Source organism: Cyphomyrmex costatus, unplaced genomic scaffold (genome assembly GCF_001594065.2).
Source record: "Cyphomyrmex costatus isolate MS0001 unplaced genomic scaffold, Ccosl1.0 scaffold72, whole genome shotgun sequence".
Classification (NCBI taxonomy): Eukaryota; Metazoa; Arthropoda; class Insecta; order Hymenoptera; family Formicidae; genus Cyphomyrmex; species Cyphomyrmex costatus.
The window spans coordinates 913,725-935,729 of record NW_017280289.1 but is presented as its reverse complement, the minus strand read 5'-3'; the positions used below and the strand labels follow the sequence as shown (position 1 = coordinate 935,729).

General features: G+C 31.1%; 1 protein-coding gene across 1 annotated transcript in view; it reads right to left on the bottom strand.

The window, feature by feature from the left end:
- LOC108780557 (zinc finger protein 62 homolog) overlaps positions 1-20,746 on the bottom strand; it is a 22,230-nt gene extending 1,484 nt beyond the window's left edge. The window contains exons 1-7 of the mRNA XM_018548313.1: positions 19,907-20,746; positions 18,824-18,991; positions 18,004-18,337; positions 17,710-17,890; positions 8,683-9,816; positions 2,043-3,124; positions 1,758-1,860 (exon numbers count right to left, since the gene is read on the bottom strand). Of these exons, the coding sequence (XP_018403815.1) occupies positions 1,758-1,860; positions 2,043-3,124; positions 8,683-9,816; positions 17,710-17,890; positions 18,004-18,337; positions 18,824-18,991; positions 19,907-20,038 (3,134 nt within the window). The 5' untranslated portion in view covers positions 20,039-20,746. The remainder of the gene's footprint in view (positions 1-1,757; positions 1,861-2,042; positions 3,125-8,682; positions 9,817-17,709; positions 17,891-18,003; positions 18,338-18,823; positions 18,992-19,906) is intronic.
- Positions 20,747-22,005: the final 1,259 nt, after the last annotated feature.

Genomic DNA, 22,005 nt, shown 5'->3' with positions numbered 1-22,005 from the left:
TATATAATATATATTGTATAAAAATTATAAACCAAACGGATCATAAATATAAAAAAGTATGTACCTTATTATATTGGTCATATATATGTCTATAATTAATTCTACATAACTGTTATGGAATTAAAATTGATTTCCTAAGATTCTTTATAATTAAGCAATAGCAATACACATATTATATATATATATGTATATAGACATGTGTACTTCTTAATATGAACACACATATAGTACATATTTATAATAATTATTCTTCACAAAGTATCAAACATTTTTTCCTATAATATATGCTTCATCATAATAAATCTGCAAATAATATATAATTATTATTTATTGTAAAATAATAAATATAATATTAAATGTCAAACCAAAATCTTGTGCTACAAAATGATGCGTACCTTTTAAAAATATATAGTAAATATTCATAATATTTGTAATCCTGGTGATATTTTCATATTGGCGGTTGTTCCATCATTAGTTTTCCGTATCCAATTATTGACATAGGAAGCCTTCATTCTATTAGTATATTTAATATAATTGTACGATAGATATAAATCAGCTCGCAGTTATCGATGACAATGTATGACAATTAATAAATTTTTAATATATTTTTTTTATTTTTAATGTTAATGACAATAAAGATTACAGAAAGTATATATATATATATATATATATATACAATATATATAACAGAAAATGACATATATATACTATATTTACAATAATATACTTAATATTTAATAGTTTAATACATATTGATTACACTATTTTTTTTAAACATATTAACTTTAAATAAAAAGTCAAAGTTTAAATAAATTTAAAAAAATTAAAAGACTTTAAAAAATTATTATTTATTACTAATAAATTGTTCTAATAAATTTCATTTTACACTAAATTAATATTGTTCACAGTTGACAGATAACGGCATGGACAATTGATACATTCTTCCGCTATAGGAAGAAAGATTATCATATTTTTACATAAAAATGTAGATATATCTTCAAATAAAACAAATTAAATTTAAAAAAATGCAACTGTACAATGTGCATATCTACTTAAAATGACGTCTCTTCGTTCAAAATACATTTAGCAAAATATAAATATATTAATAATATCTATAAAATAAACGAGTTTTTAATTGCATTATGCATTTTTTTATGATAATCAGTCTCATGTCTCTAACAAGAAATTAAATTTTTTTTACACGTATTTTTTTCAGATTTAATTACTCTATACCCCCCCTCCTCCATAAACAAATATATAATTATTCACATTCAGAAATTACAAGATTTAATTATTATATGACATATAGATTTCGTACTTATATTTTTTAGGCTATGATTACAATGGATGCATATTCTAATAAATATATCAGAACTGAGTATTTTTTACAAGAATATTTACATTGAATGAGTACAGTCATCAAATATTTAAACAAATTTATTTCTTCGAATTTATATGGATTTTCTAAATTAGATATTGAACAACTAATCATTTTAATGAATTAGTTTTAAAAATAGTAATCTGTGTAAGAGAAAAATTTATCTAAATTCAGATACATCTAATAAGAGAAGTAGAAGATCAGTCAATGCTGTTGTCATTTCTTTCTCTTAAAGCAAATATTTTATTTATGTATGCATTTGTTTATTTACAAGTAAAATAACGAATTTTTAAAAAATATAAATCATCGATATCATCCATTTATGTAGTTGCAACATTTAAAAGTTCTAAAATCCCAAACTTTGAGATTATAAGACTACGTTTCGTCAGAATATTTACTACAACCATCTATTTCTAATATTTTGGATGAATTCATTCTGGACGAATTTATCCAAACAAAAATAAGTTCATTAGAATCATCCACTGTATCCGTAGTCTTAATGGCATAATCATCAATTACTTTCTATTTATATTTCTTAATATATTGACCGTGTATAGTCAGAGAGTACAGATCAAAATAAAAATCAGAGGGTTACATTTAACACTAAATGCAACATCACATGGCAGTGAATATACGAGCTTCGAAAAATGTTTTGTTTATTTGCTTTCATTATGAGACTTTATATGAGAGTTTAGTGAGCCTTGTTGCGTAAATCTCTTTTGACACACCTTACATTCGTAAGGTTTCTCGCCGGTATGCGTTCTTAAATGCACGATTAGGTATTTTCGTACGCTAAACGCCTTGCCACATACCTCGCAAACGTGTGGCTTTTCACCTGAATGTATACGCATGTGAATTTGTAGGTACGTTTTGCTGCTGACAGATTTCCCGCACACTTCACATGTGATTTGATTCTCGCCAGTATGTATCTTAAGATGTACTTTTAATGCGGCCTTCCAGTAACTCTCGAAGTCGCAGATATTGCACTTGTGCTTCTCTCTTTCGCCGTGGGATCTCATATGCATGTTGAGATATGCTGCACTCGCATACGGGGTGTTACATACTTTACACACAAATGGCTTCTCGCCGGTGTGAGTGAGCAAGTGCCGCTCCAGCGTTTGATTCGTGTAGAAGCCTTTGTTGCAAGTCTCACAATAAATTACATATTCCTGATTGTGCTTCTTTTTGTGCAAACGCAAATCATATCCGGAAACTTTTGATACACCGCATATGTCACAGGTGAAACGTTTGTTATGCTGCTTCAGATGAGTCTTCAAGAACTCCTCGGTCTTAAAACACTTACCGCACATAACACATTGAAAAGGTTTCTCCTTTTGATGTGCTCTTATCTTATGTTTTTGCAGCTTCTCCTGATTATCGAAGATCTTATCGCACTCCTCGCAACGATCTTCAGTCTTTGGATTCCTCTCGTGGTCTTGTCTGTGCTTCAAAAATTGTAGCTTCTTGAGTATTTGCTTCCCGCAAATTTCACATTCGTAAACTATCGCACGCTTGCGATTCGAATTGTGTTCGGAAACCTGTTTTAGAATACGTATTTCCGACGCAGGTTCTGATTTGTCGTCCGAATCTTCAGACTTATATTCAATCGTTTCCATAACTATTTCTTGATCAATGTGATGATACTCTGCCACTATAGGTACTTCGTCTTGATACCGTACTAACTCTATACCTCGCAATTCGTCAATTGGGTCCAGCTTTATATCCTCTATGTCAATCTCGTCGCACCTGTAATAAATAAATCTGTCAACAGCGCGAGGAAGTAATGGAAAACTGTGTTATAATAAATATAATATCAGTTGACAATTGATTTACTTGAACTAATTATTTTCACACATTCTTGATAAGTTCCACAGAAAGCACTTTCTTATTATACTTATTGAGTCAATTAATTAGTCAATGACTTTAACTATCACTATTCGACTTGAGTCTTATTCGAAATTAGGTAATATAAACTTACAACTATTTTATAAAGTTTGTTAAATTTCTAATCATATATATATATATGTATATATCATATTTTTAAAGTTAAATATTATGCAATATTTTACTTTGTACTTTTCTTCAAATTTTTATAAATTAAAGACTACTATAGAAATCTAATTTACACTCTGAAGATACGATCTACACAATTAATAACTTTTCTAAAAACTCGGTTGCTTAATCAAAGTAATATATAATTCTTGTTTTAAAAAGAAAATTTTGCATTTTTTTCTATCCTCCCCTCCTCAAATAAAATTTTCTTTAGAACTTTATTCGACTTTAGAGACTTTTATTACTAATTTTGCTATTATTTAAAATTTTATCATAAAAGATATATTTTACACACACTTCAAATTTATTTCAAAAATTTTATATATTTGAGTCAATTATGAAATGATTTTGAAAATGGAATACAAATTATAAATAATATAACAAATTACAGAAGCATATTAAGATTTATTATATTATATGTACAATGTATACAATTTAATACAAAGTATTCAATTAAAAATGTTTATATATATTTGATTATATCTGATCAATATTTTAATTATGAATATAAAAACAAATATTTGTTAAAACTATGTAATAATGTATTATTTGTTAACACTGTAACAATGTATTAAATAATAGTATAGTTTAAGAATAGTTATGTAAATCAATAAACAATAAAAAAAAAATACGTTATTATCAAAATTTAATAATTTTCGTGCAATTATTAAGTCATGTTTTCATGTATCATTAAATTAAATCCAGAAATATTAACTGACTTCATATTTTCAAGCAATTTTCTTAACAAGTTGACTATAATTAATATCACTATCATTTAATTAACTATGTAGATCATATGGAACATATTAAATAAGAAATATTAATGTATTAAAATAATGAATCAGTGAAGTAACAGAAATTACACTAATCAACATCAATGTTGTGTAATGCAAATATGAAGTTAGTTTAAAAAGAATTGTGTATAAGAGATTTTGGAGAAAAACAAAAAAATAACAAGAAGGAAGACGCTTTCATTTAGGATTCTCGTGTCTCCGAAGATGCGCAGTAAGAGTGCCCCGTTGGGTAAAATGTTTCTCGCAGATCTGACACCTATAAGGCTTTTCACCAGTATGAGTTCGCCGATGTTTAATCAAATATTTCCTAGCGCTAAACGCTTTACCACAAAATTCACAAATCTCCGGTTTCTCACCAGTATGTATTCTAATGTGAGTCTTCATGTATTGTCGTCTGATTAATTTGCCACATACTTCACATGTCACATTGTTCTCGCCGGTGTGAGTCCCCAAGTGCTCCTTGTAATAATTGCTATAGATTGTCTCAAAACTGCATATATCGCACTTGAATTTCTTGCTCGTCTCGGCATGAATCTTCATGTGATTTCGGAGATAGATTGGATTTGCGAAGGATTTGTGACAAATCTCGCAGATGCAGGACTTTTTGTCGGTATGCATGGCCATGTGATACTTCAGAGAAGCCTTTAAGTAGAAGCCCTTATTACAAATCTCGCAGAAGTCCGTGAACTGCTTGTTGTGCCGCCTGATGTGAATCCTTAGATAATATTCTGAAGTCAGTTTCGCACCACATATCTGACAAATGTGCGGTGCACCATGTAATGTTTTGTGCACATTCAAATACTTTTGCTTCTTGAATACCTTATGACACTGATCACAAATAACGGGACCTGCCGACAATTCCTTATCTTTTTCTCGAACCTTCTTGATTTTTTCTGTTTGTTTAATTTTCTCTGTCTTCTTAATCGTCTCAGTCTTGAATGTTTCTACAACTGTTTTTACAACTGTGTCTTGCTTCTTTTGTGTATCCAGAGAATGCCTACATAATATCCGGCGATGATTAATTAATTGCAAATTATTCGAGAAAGTTTGTCCACATATGCCACATTCATGTTTCTTTTTTTCTGCTTGACGCAACGCTTCTCGGGTTCTAAGTATCGATTGCTCCGTTTTATGCACTATCAAATTGGCTTCGGTATTAAAATCTTCATTGCATGAATCACAATGGTAGGCGGTTAACTCCTGAACAAGAATCGTTTGTGCAAAAGTTTTGTCACCAATCCCTTGAAGAATAACAAAGGCTGGGCTTTGATCTTTTCTTTCTATTACAGATTTTTGAGATATTCTGGAAATCCATTTTTCCGTTCTGAAAAGAAATAAAAAAAAATTATATTTATAATTAAAAAATGTTTTTAACTCTAAAATAAGATATTTAATCAATTTATGTTACATATGTTAGGCAGTTAGACGATAGACATAATTATATGAGATAGAAAATTGTAAATAAAAGAAAAATTATATAATAAAAAAAATTGTAAAGTGAACAAATCAATAAAGTTTATTTAAAAAAGCACATTTTTATGTTTATTAAAATCTTCAAATACAGTAAGAAACTTAACAAATATATATAAAATATCAAAATCTTGCTACTTACTGTACAATTGGAAAGCTGCGATCTCAGTGACACATTGAATTAAATATTTTTCATACTATAGAAGTTATTGCCAATTAAAATACTAAAGAAAATACATAAATCTAGGAAAAAGTAAATTCTTTTTTAATTTACATGTTAATTTTTAAGATATCAAATTATTTATATAAAAGAGAATAAAATAAAATAACAAATGTTTTCAAAAGTAAACTTGCAAAATCGAACGATTGTTAAAAAATTCAATATTTTACACATAGTTCTAATCTATTTTTTTTTTAAACATTTTTATATATTAGATGTTTTTAAACAATTTTTAAGCATAATATTTCTAAAGAATTATAACATTTTATTAAAATAAAAATCACATAAAAATAATATTAAAATAAAATAAAAATGATTAAAAAAAAAAGTTATTTTATGTAAAGTATCACGCAAAAATATCAAACTTTGTAAACGTATAAAATATATTAATATTTGGAAAAGAAGAAAGTATTTTCTGCGAATTTCTATAAAGACTTGAATTTCTTTTATTGTCAATATCTGAAGTTATATAATACATGATATAAGAAATTAATGCTTACAAGAGATAATATATCAGAACTTAAATACTGCTAATAACAATCGTGTAAAATGCGATAAAAAATCATATTATAATAATAATACTTCTACATTAAATTATTCCAATTTTTCTTATAAAAAATAATATAATTACAAAATTAAATGTCTGATATTTATGCGATTAAGTAAAGATACTTATAATCAAATTTCATTATTACAAAATTATAATACCAAAATACAACTTTTATTTTATTAAAAAATACTTTGAAGAACTTTAGTCTCATTTCTTTTTCCTTCAGAAATATAAATAAAGGTCAATTTAATTACATTGTTCATAAATGGATATAATTTCACTGGAAGATAGTAAAATACATATTTATAAATGTTCTGCAAAACTACAGCAATTTTCATTAAACACTATTATATCGCTAATCGCTTATAATAGATTTATTCCATAATTTTTACATAGTCGTGTACTTTTTTTTAAAATAGTAAACAACAAAGGCACAGGAAACTTGTTTTATAACAATTAGACAATTATTATTATATTCAAAGAGCATATAATTATTTACTAAAATATATCATTAATAAATTTCTATGAAGATAAAGACGCGCACACGAAACAAATACCAAATAAATATCTGTTTATACATCATATTAGTATTACAAGTAAAACAAATATAAAGCATAAAGTCAAAAAATAAAAGTGTTACACTGTAATAGAACTAAAAAATTATGGACGGCTTATAACAGTTTGTGAAATCACTTGTATTTTCTAATGTTTTGAACAAATAATGAACAAATCTCAAATCACTATAAACTAATATACAAAAACTATTTATTGTTTCGAATTTGTCTTAATTTAATTATAGTAAAATTTCATTGGTCTAAAATCTTTCACAATTTGATCAAATTTCATAAAGTAATTAATTTTTAATAAAGATTGCATATATATTGTACAGTTTATTTGCAAAACGTTTTGTTTACATAATTTTTTGATTGACGATTATACTCACATTACTCATCAACTATAATAAATAATTAGTATGATCATGTAAGTTTTTGAAATTAGATGTTATGTATAAACGTCAATAATATCAAACTTTTCAAAGGAATAGGGAGGTACCTACCTCGCTTAAAATAAATCAGTGAAAATTTTATCAATAATTAAATCAAAGGACTAATATAGGACTTCACTGAGAATCAATAAGTGTTTCATTCATTTTAATGTAGATATTCATATTTTGTTCTTCTGTCTTATGTATCATGACTAAAAGAAATAAAAAATTAACAATCATACACATCCGTGTCATATAATGTATAAGATTTTTTGTATTTTGGATTGCTATATTTTCATGAAATTTTCACGTTTGAAACCTACATAACTACTTCACATTGAGAATCAGGTATTATGCTTATTTATGTTTAAACCTGCTAATGTTCATTATTTTCAGCAATTCAATATTACAAAACAATCATAGAATGTATATTGAAATCTTGTACAAAAATTTATTTAAAATTTCTGAAATTTTCAGATATTTTTATTCAAAATTTAAAAATAAAAGAATTTTTTAACGCAACTTTAAAACAAAGGAGAAAAATTGAATTACATGTAACATAAATAAGGCATAGATTGAAAATTAGATAGTAGAAAATAGAGATTCTACAATAGATAGTTTCAATCTATCGTTTTTTTTATAATCATGTTTTACGTATATCTATCTATAGAATAGTACATAAAAAGCGTATTACAATGCAATATAACTGATTTTATTTTGCTGACAATAAGTATTGTTTTTTTACTGACTTTTTTAAATAAAAATTCGCGAGATAACAGTATACGTGAATATACGCGGATGTGCATGCCATACATATTGCTAACTCAACATTTTATATTATCAAGAAAAATGCGCTAACTTTTTACAACTTTCAATTATTATGATATACTATATATTGATTCAGTTTAGAAATGATCCTAATTCGACAAAATATTTGTTCATATTTTAATCAATCAAGGCTTATTACAAGTATATTTATCACCTAATTTAATATAGCGTAAAAAATATCACTACCAAAGCAAATTTGTATCTTACAATATACTTCCACCAGTTATTTTATAGAATGAAAACGCTTATCGATTTGTGTAGATTGCAAAGTATCTGGCAGTCATTTATATATTTTCTTTGCATCTTCTACTAATATCACCTTCATTGATGAAACATAAAAAAAGCTCTATTATTTTATAAAAAAAAAAAAGTATGGAATCTAAGCAATCACTGTTCTCTAACTACAACACTATAGTGACTGTTTCAAACGGCAATGTTTCTTCTTCCTGTTGCGAACTTTCTTGCTGCTGTTGCTGCTGTTCTTGTTGCTGTCGAGCGTTTTGTTTCGCGTGCGTTTTTAAGTGCGAGTTCAGCATCGTTTTTGAAGCAAATGATTTATGACAGTATGTGCAAGGATAAGGCCGATCACCTGTGTGACCTCGTAGATGTACTACCAACGTAGTCCGTTGAGTAAATCTTTTGTTACAATGAATGCATTGATGCGGTTTTTCACCTGTATGCGTGCGACGATGCACGCTCAGGTAATTCTGCGAGATAAAGCCTTTGCCACAAACGTCGCAAACATGAGGCTTCTCGCCGGTGTGCTTGCGCTGATGCACCGCGAGATAAGTCTTGCTGGATACGGACTTGCTGCATATCGTGCATACGTACTCGTTTTGTGGTCCTACGTTGTCGTGGGTCTTCATATGCACTAGCAACACTTGTTTACGAGAGAAACGCTTGTTGCATAGCTCGCAATGGTGTTTCCTTTGAGGCTGTACGTAGCCCGGTTGATGTAACTTCGAGTGTAACCGTAGACCTTGGCGGTAGCGAAATGTGGCATTACACACGTCGCACTGAAACGACTTTTCATTTCCATGCGACAGCAGATGTACCTGACAGTTGCTCTTGCTCTGGAAATGTTCGCCGCATTCCTCGCACTGATACTTGTAATTAGATACATCGTGACACTTTTGATGGGCGATTAAGTTCTCTTTGTGGGAAGTCACGTAGTCACAGTTGTCACAGCTAAAACAGTTTTCGGTAATGTGTTCTTTCTGATGATCATACAGCTTCGATATCGTTATGAAGCTACAACCGCAAGTCTCGCAAACAAATTGCTCGTCCTGCTGCGGCTGCACTTGTTCTTCGTGCATCTTTAAATGCGAATTAAAAGCTTGTTCACAGATGAAATTGCCGCCACAAATATTACATAGCAAGGCACTCTTGTAGGCGAGCGTCGTCTTCTTCATCTTCTTCGATTGCATGGGGTCCGCTAGTAACTGCACGTGCTTTCGCCTGATGAAGACCTTCCTGATTACGCCGGGCCCAAACTGCTGCCGATCCCGAGGCAGCACCGTGAGTTTTGACACAAAATATCTGGAAAGAAGAGAGACACAAACGGAAGTCAATCAGTGCTCGTTCCTCGTTGCCTCTTTCATTCTTTAGCGTTGCCTTAACCAGGCCTTACGTAAGCGAGATATGTACAGGGATGATCAGCTGAATACTCGTGCTCGATTGTATGGAAGTTGGGTAGTCAATAAAGCGCCTTACTTGTGATTTCCAGTATTTTCTTTATTACGTAGCGATTTGCCCTTTATTTTTTCTCATCGATGTCTTATACGCTTAAACAATGATTATTCGCGAGCAAACACAGTCGTCTTCTGTACTATTTGTTGTACTTGCAGCCTTGTTTACATGACTTTATACTTGTAGCGTATAATTCGCAACTACGAAATACCATTTATATTCTGCTTTCTTAATACTAATATTGTGTTTATATTGTGTTCATTAATAAAATGCGGTCATATCTTAACAATACTAATTAAATTAACAATCATTCCATATTTTTGTTTTCTTCTAAGTGCATAATCTCACTATTTCTTTCTTATAGTATATACAGAATGTCGTATTACTATCATACGAAACATAAATTTAATTATAAATTTTTGAGAAATTTTGAATTAATTTTCTCTCATAGCAAAAGTTCAATAAAAAATTAATTTGTCGGACCTCCATAATCTTTGATGTTAAATACTACAGATAAATAATCTTCAAACTAAAAATTAATATTAATCATATAAAATAAAGGTAAAAATATAGATTAGGGGAGCCCCCCTCAATAATCTTGCCCTTGACATATATTATCAAGGTCATTGAGAGGGGGCTCTCCTAAACTACATTTTTATATAAATATTATTTGATATCGTCCACTATTTATTCTTAAAATTTAATTGATTAAAATTTTTATTTTTAATTATTTATATCCGATGTAAATAATTTACATTTTTTAGTTGAGCTTTTAGCATTTAAAGAGTGAAGCTTTGAGTTGAACTTTAAGTGGAATTCAAACGAAATCTCAAGCTGAACCTGGAATCAAACCTGTAAGAGAGATTATCAACTCTCGTATGTGTCGCGTATGCACATTTATTAACTGTACAAAACATACAATTAAAATCATAATATAGATCACAAAAATGGTCGCAATGCTTATGAAGTTCTCTAAATTCAATTCAAGGTTCGATTCAAGATTTGGCTCGAAATTCCTTTTGAAGTTCGATTTCGATAATTTGGAAAAAAAAATTTCTTGAGATCAAAAAAATGTTCTATAATAGAAATACTATAACATACTCCGTATAAATGTACTTTTATCATTTTTTTTCTGCACATTCTTATTACTACAATTTATTATTTTATTTCATATTATTATATAATAAAAAATTATTACTATTCTATAAATATTTAAAGAGCTAAAGAATTTAGTTTCCTTCTTTTCTTAACTATGAAAAAAAGGCGGAGAATCAATTGATTATGATTAACGTCAGTAGAAAAAATATTATATGTAAAATTATACGAACTTTTTGATACATGGTATTTTAGAAAATTAAAATATAGTTTATATCGCAAAATAACAGCTTAAAAAGTACATGTAATTAGCACATTCCAAAAAATTACGTCCATTTAATTTACTTGAAAGTTAACATTTTTGTATTTCTAAAATCTAAATTATAGATCGATATTGAAAGATTATTCGCTTGAATAATGATAGCAAATAATACAATGTCAAACAATTACAAGATATTAAGTTGAGCACTATCGATCACTAGAAAAACGACGGTAGATACTTTTCATCAACATTTTGTACTTTTTATCGGCTGTATACTATATATGTGCATTATTTAAAAAATTCGCAAAATAAAAAAAAATTAATTCAAATTAATTTATAGTTCCTTAATTTGTCAAAGTTAATGTTTTTCGAATTAAATATATGCTTTAGTTGTATTCATTAAATTGTAATACCAAATGTACGTTTTCTAAACGCATATTATTTATTAAAATTTATATAGAAAAGCCATTTACTTTGTTTATATTACAGTTCAATTAAATTATAACATCAAAAACCAAAGAATATATAAAGAAAATTCTTGCAAAAATTACATTAAAAAAAAAATTTTTTTAATAAAACATTTTCTATTAAACGTATTTATTTACAAAATATATTAAGAAAACTCTTCTTTTATTTTGGAATAAAGTAAAATATATTTTAATTTAACAACGATCATACAATTTGGTTTGTTTCTCGTTTGAATACAATTCAATCCCAAATATATAGATAGTTGTCGATTATCGAAATATTTCCAGTATATTTTACAAACCTACTCTACTAATTGTTAATATTATTTTATTATAAAATACTTACCATATATTTTAAATATTTTGCTAAAATTTTCTTTATGTATTTTTTCGTTTCTAAGTTACACTTTAAGATGGCTAAAAGAACAAGAACCTATAATGTATAATTTTTTATCAAAAATCTCGTAAATAAAAGTTTAATTACAATTAAAAAATGCACTATATCTTTTTATATATTCTTGATATAAATTATATGTATATAAATAATTCAGTAAATATAAATGAATAAATATTATGGTACGTATCTCCCTCTCCCTCTCTTGCAAGAATATATTTTGTATATTTAAAACAAAATAAAATTAACCTCATCATTTGAAAAATTCTTCAAATATATCATCATTAGAATACTAGCATAAATACAATGTGATATTTGTAAAAGATATTGTCAATTTTAATTAATCGGCAATATATATGTATATATACAGAACGCATGTATAATGTACGTTAGCAAAAATTCAATCTAACCCGTTATATTTATGGGAAAAAAAAACATTAATATAGCACTAAAGTCAAAAGTCACTGCGCAAAATCATTAAACATTATTTATTTATCTGTAGATCTATCTTTGAATTGCATATAACTTCTAGGATTAAATCTAGATATTTAAGCGTCTTCATACTTACATGTCACACTTACGTAATTCATGTTACACGTTCTACCCTGTCTTTCATTCCATATTAATTAAAGGCACCTGAATTCAGTTATATGTTGAAATTAGTTACTGTATTATAGAGCAATCAACCAACAATTTAATTAATGTAATTAAAAATTAATGTTAATGAAAAGCATTAAAATAATTATTTATTATTAAATTTTGTTAAAATTTTAATTTACTTTACAATTAAAAAAATTAATTTAGAAAATAGAACTTTTAGGCACTTTATATTATTGCACAGGTACTAATAACTTCTCTCATTAGAAACTAAATTATGCCTTATCAATTTTCATTTAAAAAGATAGAAAGTTTTGCGTCGCATTTAAGAATATTCATTATTCTAAATATCTTGTATAATATATAAACAATATCACAGTGATGACAACATTTATGATTATAGCATATAATTATTCGCGTATTTTTATCGTGATGTTGTGATTTGATTATTAAATATATTTTATCCGAAACTATACGGAATTATATATTATCATGTAGACAGTTTATAAAAAAAAATTAATTTCTACATTTTAATTCGTTTACCATATATTATATCAACTTACTATACTGCGAGTAACTTGAGTAATTTTAGGCACTTAGATATCAACACACTATACAATTTTCATATACAAGATTACGTCCAATCAAAAAAATATTTTACTTTTATAGCCTTTAATTCCAATAAAATATTTGGTTTTGAAAAATCAACACTAGTTATTAAAATTGATTTCAATTGATAATTTAAAAAGTATCGATTATTTTTAGTTTTATATACTTTTGCAGATTTTTTAAAAATACGTTCTCTCTCTTTCTCTTAATTCGAGATCAAAGTTGATTTAAATTTATCAATAACCTATTATTATTTTTCTAGAGTGTTGATGAAATATTCTGAGATCAATTGAGATTTTTGATCAATTACATTTTGAATTTAATCACGATTATCAGCTCAATGTTTCTTCATATGATTAAGCATAATCGTTCGCGTGACAAATCCCTTTCCGCATAGCGTACAGGTATACGGACGCTCTCCCGTATGATAACGGCGATGCACGGTGAGCGTCGACGCTTGCGTGAATGATTTGCCGCACATGGCACAGAGATACGGCCTCTCGCCGGTGTGAATGCGCTGGTGCACCACGTAATACTTGCGATGCGTGAAACCCTTGCCGCATACGTCGCAGACTAGCGGTCGCGATCTATGCACCGCTTTATGCGTGGTCAACGATTCAGCGGTCGTAAACTGCTTGGAACACGAGTCGCAAGGATAAGAAGGTATGGACTTGACGGGGATTACGGGTCCACCATTCCCACCACCGGCACCGACACCGAGATTGCCGGCTACCACCGAATCGACAGGCAACGACACCGCATTGGTACCCGCGATTATCCGATTTTCATTACTCGCTGGCAATGGTTTATGGGTTTTTGCGTGGTGATTATACAAGTTGCGAGTTTCGAAACGCATCAAGCATCTCGGGCAGGAATAGGGTTTCTCTTGGCCGATTTCTTGATGCATCCTCCGATGACGTTCCAGTAGTGTGCGATACCGAAAACTGGCCTGGCAGAGATCGCAGGCGAATGTCTTTTCCATGTTGCCACCGGGCGCTGTAACGAGACTGGCAGAGGTTGACGCGCATGTGGGCATAGGCGTAGAATGCGTGACTTCATGCATCCTCAGATGATTCAAAGCAACGAAGGTCCGCGAACAGATCGCGCATGAGTACCGCGGCTGATTCTCGATACCATGCTCGAATTCCGGACGCGCGGCATGACTTGTTCGAATGTGGTAGTTTAGCTTAAGGCCACTTCGGAACTCCAGCCCGCACGTAGAGCACGGATAAGACTCGGTAAAGATTTGCACCTGATCGAGCAAAGACTGATCCGGACACACGGATTGAAAATGTGGGGGGAGCAACGTCGACGATAGCATCGACGATTGGTTCGAGAATATTGAGTTGGCCTGTAGGAGATTACAATTGACGGACATACCGGCCTCCCCAATCTCGGGCGAAGGCGACAGAATCTGTCGCAGCATCCCTGACAATCCACCGAAGGTCTCACCTCCTTCCCTGAAATTGACAAAACCCAAGGACATTGCAACGGAGAACGACCCGTGAGCACACACAATTTTGTCTTTTGATTCGGTTTTTTGTGATTACAAATATATCTTGCATACAGGCGGTGATGAAAGAAAGAGAAAGGAAGAGAAAGATAGAAAAAAAGATAGATCTTATGCTTATGTGAGTGCTGCAAGGTGGCCGGTGCAAGGTGCTTGGGCATTGCTGGCATCCCTCTCGAAACGCAGCAATAATGTGTTATAAGAGCGCATGTGCGAATCGAGAAAGTCGTCGCGATTGTCGTCAAGTCAAACAGCATTGGAAGTTTCATCATCCACTATATGAATACTCATCAAGCTTTCCGAATTCATGATCACTTACATGATAGTATTTAAATAATATTTTAGATCAATAACATTACGACATGATAAAAATGACTTATTAATTACGCGCGCGACATAAAATGATTTTGTAGACTCATATGTGTTCATTAATAATTATAGTTAAAAATGCATACATTAAATATATACATAATGTATTAGATATTCCCTAACGATATAGCAGAAGGGAAAAATAAAGATCAAGCCATAAAATTTGGCAAAGAGTTTGAAAAAAGCAAACTTTTACTCAAAAGACTCACTAATGACTTCGAATAGAACATGTTAAAACGCAAATTAAATCATATATACAAAAATCTCACCTTTATAGGAATTCCATTACGATATGGCATCTTCTTCTCATTTGCACACTGTAAAACGGAGCGATTTTTCACGCACATGTATACTTGTGTACCAACACATTGTAACATGTCATTTTAACATATCACAAATATACCGAATAAGATAAAAACGTAGTTAAGAATTGCAATAAGTACAATAGACAAAAGAAAAAAATCTAACATATTATTCAGTATCGAGTGATAAGTGACTGAATCTATAAAAGTATGACACAGTACAAGCACAAAAAGTGCTATGTATCAATCTTTCATATATCAGATACTCATTGTACTCAAAACTGAACAATATAGTTTTCTCCAATCATCCACAAAAACGTTAAAAAAATTATGACATAAAATAACATACTCTGAATACTATGATACAAATGTCAATTGCAGCCAATTCAAGGCGCAATAATCAACAATTTTTGCATATTTCAAATGCGAAACTGGCGCAACTATAATGCAAGCCTAGTTTTGTTAAAAAGAATTATCCCTCGCGGTATATTATATTTTATTGCACTTATGAAAGCGCGAAATAATGCGCGCAATACAAGCAATGCGCGTGATAGAATAACTCTCGATACCAAAATGGCATCATAAACTTGTCAGATAACGATGCAAATTCGCATTATTTTATTTCGCATATAAGAGATGGCCTATAAATAAAATAAAATACGAAATGTAGAAAAGATAATACTCGCCTTTGTGTCTACAATGTGAAAAATCCTCTTGGTTCAGCAGTCTCTTAACGGACGATTCTTTCTTTTCGCAGAAATCTTCGGATCGGAAGAAATACGATCGTTCATCTTCTTCAACATCGAAATTCTTGACCGTTAACCGATTTGTTTTCTCGGTTAAAATACACTATTACGCAATAATTATATCATCCGGCAAATCATACCGGATCGTATGCAAAATTTATTAACGATTTCGTAAAATACGTATTTTTTTTTACGTCGATTAAAAGTAACTCTTAACATTAGTCGTAACATTAATAGAGTAATACAATGTCCTGGCAATATCGTAAAGCGCAGGCGTCGGAAAGCACGAAGATCATAAATCAGAAATAGTAGATATACGTTGCATTAAAAAAATATCTATCGTCTGTGATTTTTTTGGATCGGCCGAATATCGGTCATGTGCGGCATTTAGTGCCATCACGTAAGCGTGGGAATATTAATATCGACAACATGTAAACATTTGATTCATGAGTGGACAAAGAGATCAGGCTGGTTTCTCTCAGACATCACCACTATTGCTAGATGAGAAATTAATTCCTTTCTCATGTAATGTACCTGGATAATCCAGAGAAATCCCTCTATCCATTTTTTGCACATATATAAATAATATCTAACAAAGTCCATTTCGATTAAAGTATAAAATTAGTATCATGTTCGATGAGATGTAAAGAACATTGTTACAGAATTGATATTAAGATCGTGTTTTATCGAAATGCACTTTATGTACATGCTACCACATGTAAAAGTAACAAGGTGCTTAGCAATTTGTATTCTAAACTCATCACGTAATACATGTTTTTTCTTAATAACAACGTATTAAATCGTTTAAAATTAATGAGAATGTGTTATACATAATATATAGAAATTTAAAAAATTGTTCTATTTAAATTGCTAAACACCTAGGGCCAAAGATGGTTGTGGGGTGTGTTATAACTTACCTTGTGTTTACCCACATTTCTGACATTTATAAAAATTAAAGCTACAGATGTAATTATTTATCTTGCATTTCTATTTTACAAGCTCGATAATTCTTTCAATTACTTATTATCAATTTTACAAACGAAAGGGCATAATGTATAATTAAAATTTAAAACAGAGTATATTTTCATATATGCACATTAAATTTTTTTAAAATAAATATACTTTTCTCTCAATACTATTAATGACTTCTCTGTTGAAGTTATTAAAACTATTTTTCCATAATAATTCGTTATCATTCAATACATTGTTAAATTTATTCTACTTATACACATCTTTGATTTTACATTTACATAAATTCATTTTAAAACTCAAATAGTTGATGAAAAAAATGAGTAAATAAAACCATCGCGATGTTTATGTATAATTGTATATGTTTACCACAACAAATGACACCTTTGGCCCTCAAACAGTAGAATAAGAACAGAAACTCACCCAGTTTTTGGATCCACATCTGTTGTTTGCGGTATTACTATCTCTGGCATGTCTGTAATTTTCTGTTGTTGAAGTCCTGAAGGTCCTGCTTCGTCACATGGTAAGGAAACATTGACAAATGTTGTAGGCTCTATAGTTCTATTATTAGGATCGTCTTCACTTTCTTCTTTTATAGGTAGGCCTTAAACAAAGAATTTAAGGATTTCTTTATTTTTCTAAACTTTATTATTTACCTAGTAATTAAATACATAAATTATAAAATATAATGTGTGTGGATAGCACAGACATACATACCTTCGTCTCCATCACATTCATCGTCTGAGTTTTCTTCTTCGTCACTGCTCTCTTCTTCTTCTTCATGTTGCGTAGACGCATCCGTTTGGGTCTGTGTGATTTGGTCATGTGTTGCTTGTGTGCTTGGTCCAGCTACTGGTTGAACAGAGCTACCAGTGTTATCCATAGGAACTGAAGTTATTTGTTGTTGGGTATTACTCGACATTATCATGGGCATACTGAGGCTCATGTTGTCCATCATACTCATATTCATATTGTTCTGATGTTCGCTTACTTGTTGCATCACAGTACCATCTAACCTGTTCTCATTGCTCTGATCTGGTTTTATTTCGTTCTAAAATTTAATAAAAAGAAAGACATTTTATATTTATCAAGAAATGAAAGTTTCAATGATAAATTAAACTTAATTTATTAATATTTTGTCTCCTAATTGAAATAATCCAACTTATCCTTTTAATTTAATTATATCTAACCATTATATTTCATGTAATATTTTTACAAAATTTATCAATTACTGAGTAATACATATGGAAAAAATCACAATATATTAAGTATTAAATATATTAAGTATTAAAACACAAACTTACAAGTACACAATATGCAAAATATTATATCACTAGCCATTATCATTGCTAAGGAGTTCAGGTAAACATAGACAAAAGAAAAACCAAACAAATGATGCTCTACAGATTTATATAATTTTTAAAGGTCTTCTAAATTTCCAAAGCTGTACAGTATTGTACAAAATGTAGGTAAAATTTTTCGTAAGTTTGTTGAAAAAAATTAGGTAACAAATAAAATTATATGGAACAGTAATTACCGGATTGAGAACATTATAACCCTGTTTATCTTCCATGTTCACATCGCCTAGCCATTGGAGCAATTGTTTCTCGGCATTTGCAGTCGTATGCCAAAATTGATAACATAATTCTACTTTATACACGCAATCATCGCATATCTTTTTAGGTAATTTGTCTTCCCTGTTCACCTATAATCATAAAAAAAAACATTCATAAAATGAAACATTATATCTCGTATACATGTAATTGTAATATTTTATTTTGTATCAAAATTATATTTCGATATATTAAAATTACAAAATTATTACATCTCGTATATTGTTACAATTTAAATTAATTCACGAATATAACGAATACTGCAAATATCATAATGTATGTACATTAATGTAGATTTCAATAAAACTTTTCTAAAAAAGACCTTTTCTAGAAAGGTCTCTCCGGTGCAACAAATATAAGAGACGCCATTAAACCGTGGGCAATCAACGAGAAAGAAATGGCCAATATACGTATAACGTTTGCCCAGTGTTTTCTCTGTCTGTTAAGCGAGATCACAGCTCGGCATGAATCGAAACGAAAGATAAGAAATTCTCAAATAAAATGGGAGAATATTGATCCAGGGGGACGCCGAGTAACCGTTGACGTACCACGCGCCGTAATGTCGGCGACAAGATGTCGAAAACGGGGCTTGAGGATTAATAGACCTCGCGATACGCGCAATTGAAAATTACCATCGATCGCGTTTCTCGCGAGGGACAGGAACGACTCCGTCGGCGTCGACGCGCGGCCGAAACGGGGACGTATTTTATTTTTATCAAACGGCGTCCGCGCGAGGTAAAAAGCGCGGCAAAAGTCCATCGAGCAATTAGCGGGATCACAAAGGCGACGAGACGGAGATAGTATGGCGCGCAATATGTAGCGTCAATATAGCGTGCCATCGCGACGACGGATTACCGAGCGGCGGTTCCTCGTCAATAGAAATACGCCCAAGGAACGCCGGGGATCGAGATCTCCGTCGGCGGAGGTCGATTTACGATGCGTCCGCAAAGACTCGGCAAAATGGCGGATCGTCCGAGCTCGGCCGAATGGCGTAGTTAGCTTCTTACCTTGACCGGCAAACAGGCGGTGATCTTGAGGAATATCTGCCGCACGTCACCCTCGCCTTCGAAAATCGGCACGGAGACGCGGTCCTTCACGAGACACAACCGGCACAGATCCAAATAGTCGAGGGAGGACATTTTACCGCGTGAAACGCCAGCTTCGAAACGCAAAGCCGCGCCCGTTAAAAGCGTACGCTGTTGTCGCCGTTCGCCACAGATCCGTACAGAGAGGGGCCCCGCGCGCGTCGTTCACTATGCGTCGCTTCTCAACCGCACCTCGGCCGCGTCCGTCTCACGTCGGCCCTCGTCGGTACGCTTCGGCTACAGTCGACGCGCTTCGACAGTTTCCGTGACGACTCAACGGTCGCGTTCGCGTATCGATCAGCTTGACCGAAGCCAACCGCCTTTACACACGACGACACGACAGTCTCGAGCGACAAAAGGGTTCTCTCCTTGAAATATGACTCGTAAATCGATGAGAGGTAACAATTCGATTTCTCTTCAAAATCTCTCCCGAAAATCAGAATTATTCTTTTCTTTTTTTTTTTTTTTCCTCTTACCGCTTGCTTCAATTGTCGAAACCGAGATCGAATCGCAGTTCAAACGTAACCGGCGAAATTATTTTTCCGTTAATTAACTGAAATAATTGCGTAAATTGTTTTCCAGAAGAAAATTCTTGGCTCCGTATAATATTCACGATGCCGATTGATTGATCGGGCAGGTGACTGAGAGAAAAGGTCGCTCGAGTGCACGCCATGAAGTTTTCATGCTCAATTACTCCCACTTTAGTTAGATGCTCAACGACGCATGATCAAACCGTGTAACGGCTATCAGCGGACAACAAAGAGACCGGTAGAGAAACTGTTGATATCTATTCATTGATTCGTACACCGCTCTATATATACAGCACTTTTTGCGTAAGTCGTAAACGATCGCTACTCTGTCATTTAATTTGAAATTACGAAAACATAAGCTATGTTCGTGGTTCGAGGAGCGCGCTAATCAGTGCTATTATGTCATTCTGACTGCGTTCTATTGCATGCATAATACGCATGATGTATCATTTTATCCTTATTTATCACTCTATGAATAACAAGGATAAACTTAGTACCTCAAGTGCATTATGCGTGTAATATGACATAGCTTCTATTTGTGTTATTTGCTAAACATAAAACAAAAATAGAATGGCATAATAACGCTAATAGCGCACTTTCCGAACACAATCTTAGAAATGAGCCGAAATAAGATCGATGCAAGTGTCATCATATTTTAACACAAAAGCAATTGATTTATCTGTGTTTAAAGAGAGATAAAGAAACATACACGAACATAGTATAATTATATAAATCTAAAAAAAAAAATCATGGAAAATATATTTTTTTCATCTTTTTAAATTTTTTGGAGTAGAATCTTGTCTTAAAAAGTAAAAATTGTACTAATCTTGAAAAGGAGTGGCTCAATTTTGAATCTTTAATGCTCGTTTCCACTAATGTAGATTAACTTTAATCTCGGTTCAATTTACTCTTCATGTTTTTTTAATCTTTAGAACTAAAAAAAGATGAAGAATAAGTTGAACCAAGATTAAAGTTAAGTCTACATTGATGGAAACGAGCATAAGAGTGAAATTTTACTCTTTAGAGGCAATTCCTGCTCCTTATAGATATCATGGTATTCTTGTTTAACATTTCGTGAACAACAAGAATAAAATGACACTTGAATGGCACTTGGAGTAAAAATCTGAACACAGCTTAAAGTGTGAGATTCACTCTAAAAGTTTTAAAGAATGTACTTCTTATTTTCAATATTTTTAGTGGAAAAAACCAAAAGGTAAAAACCAAACATTTTATTTTTTTAAATAAGAGTAAGAAAAATCGCAAGAGAAAGAATTCGATGAAGTGTCACCATCTCCGTTTGTATATCATTGGATCGTGAGATGCCTTCACACGAAACGAATAACGATCTCTTTAAATTCTTTGAAGTAGAATCTAAAGAATGAATCTCATTCTTAAAAATTGCCAATTTTGCCATTCTTTTTCCAGACTAGCAAAATTTTCACTGTATTGAGTGAGATTTCACTCTAAAAATTTTAAAAAGATTTGTCGTAT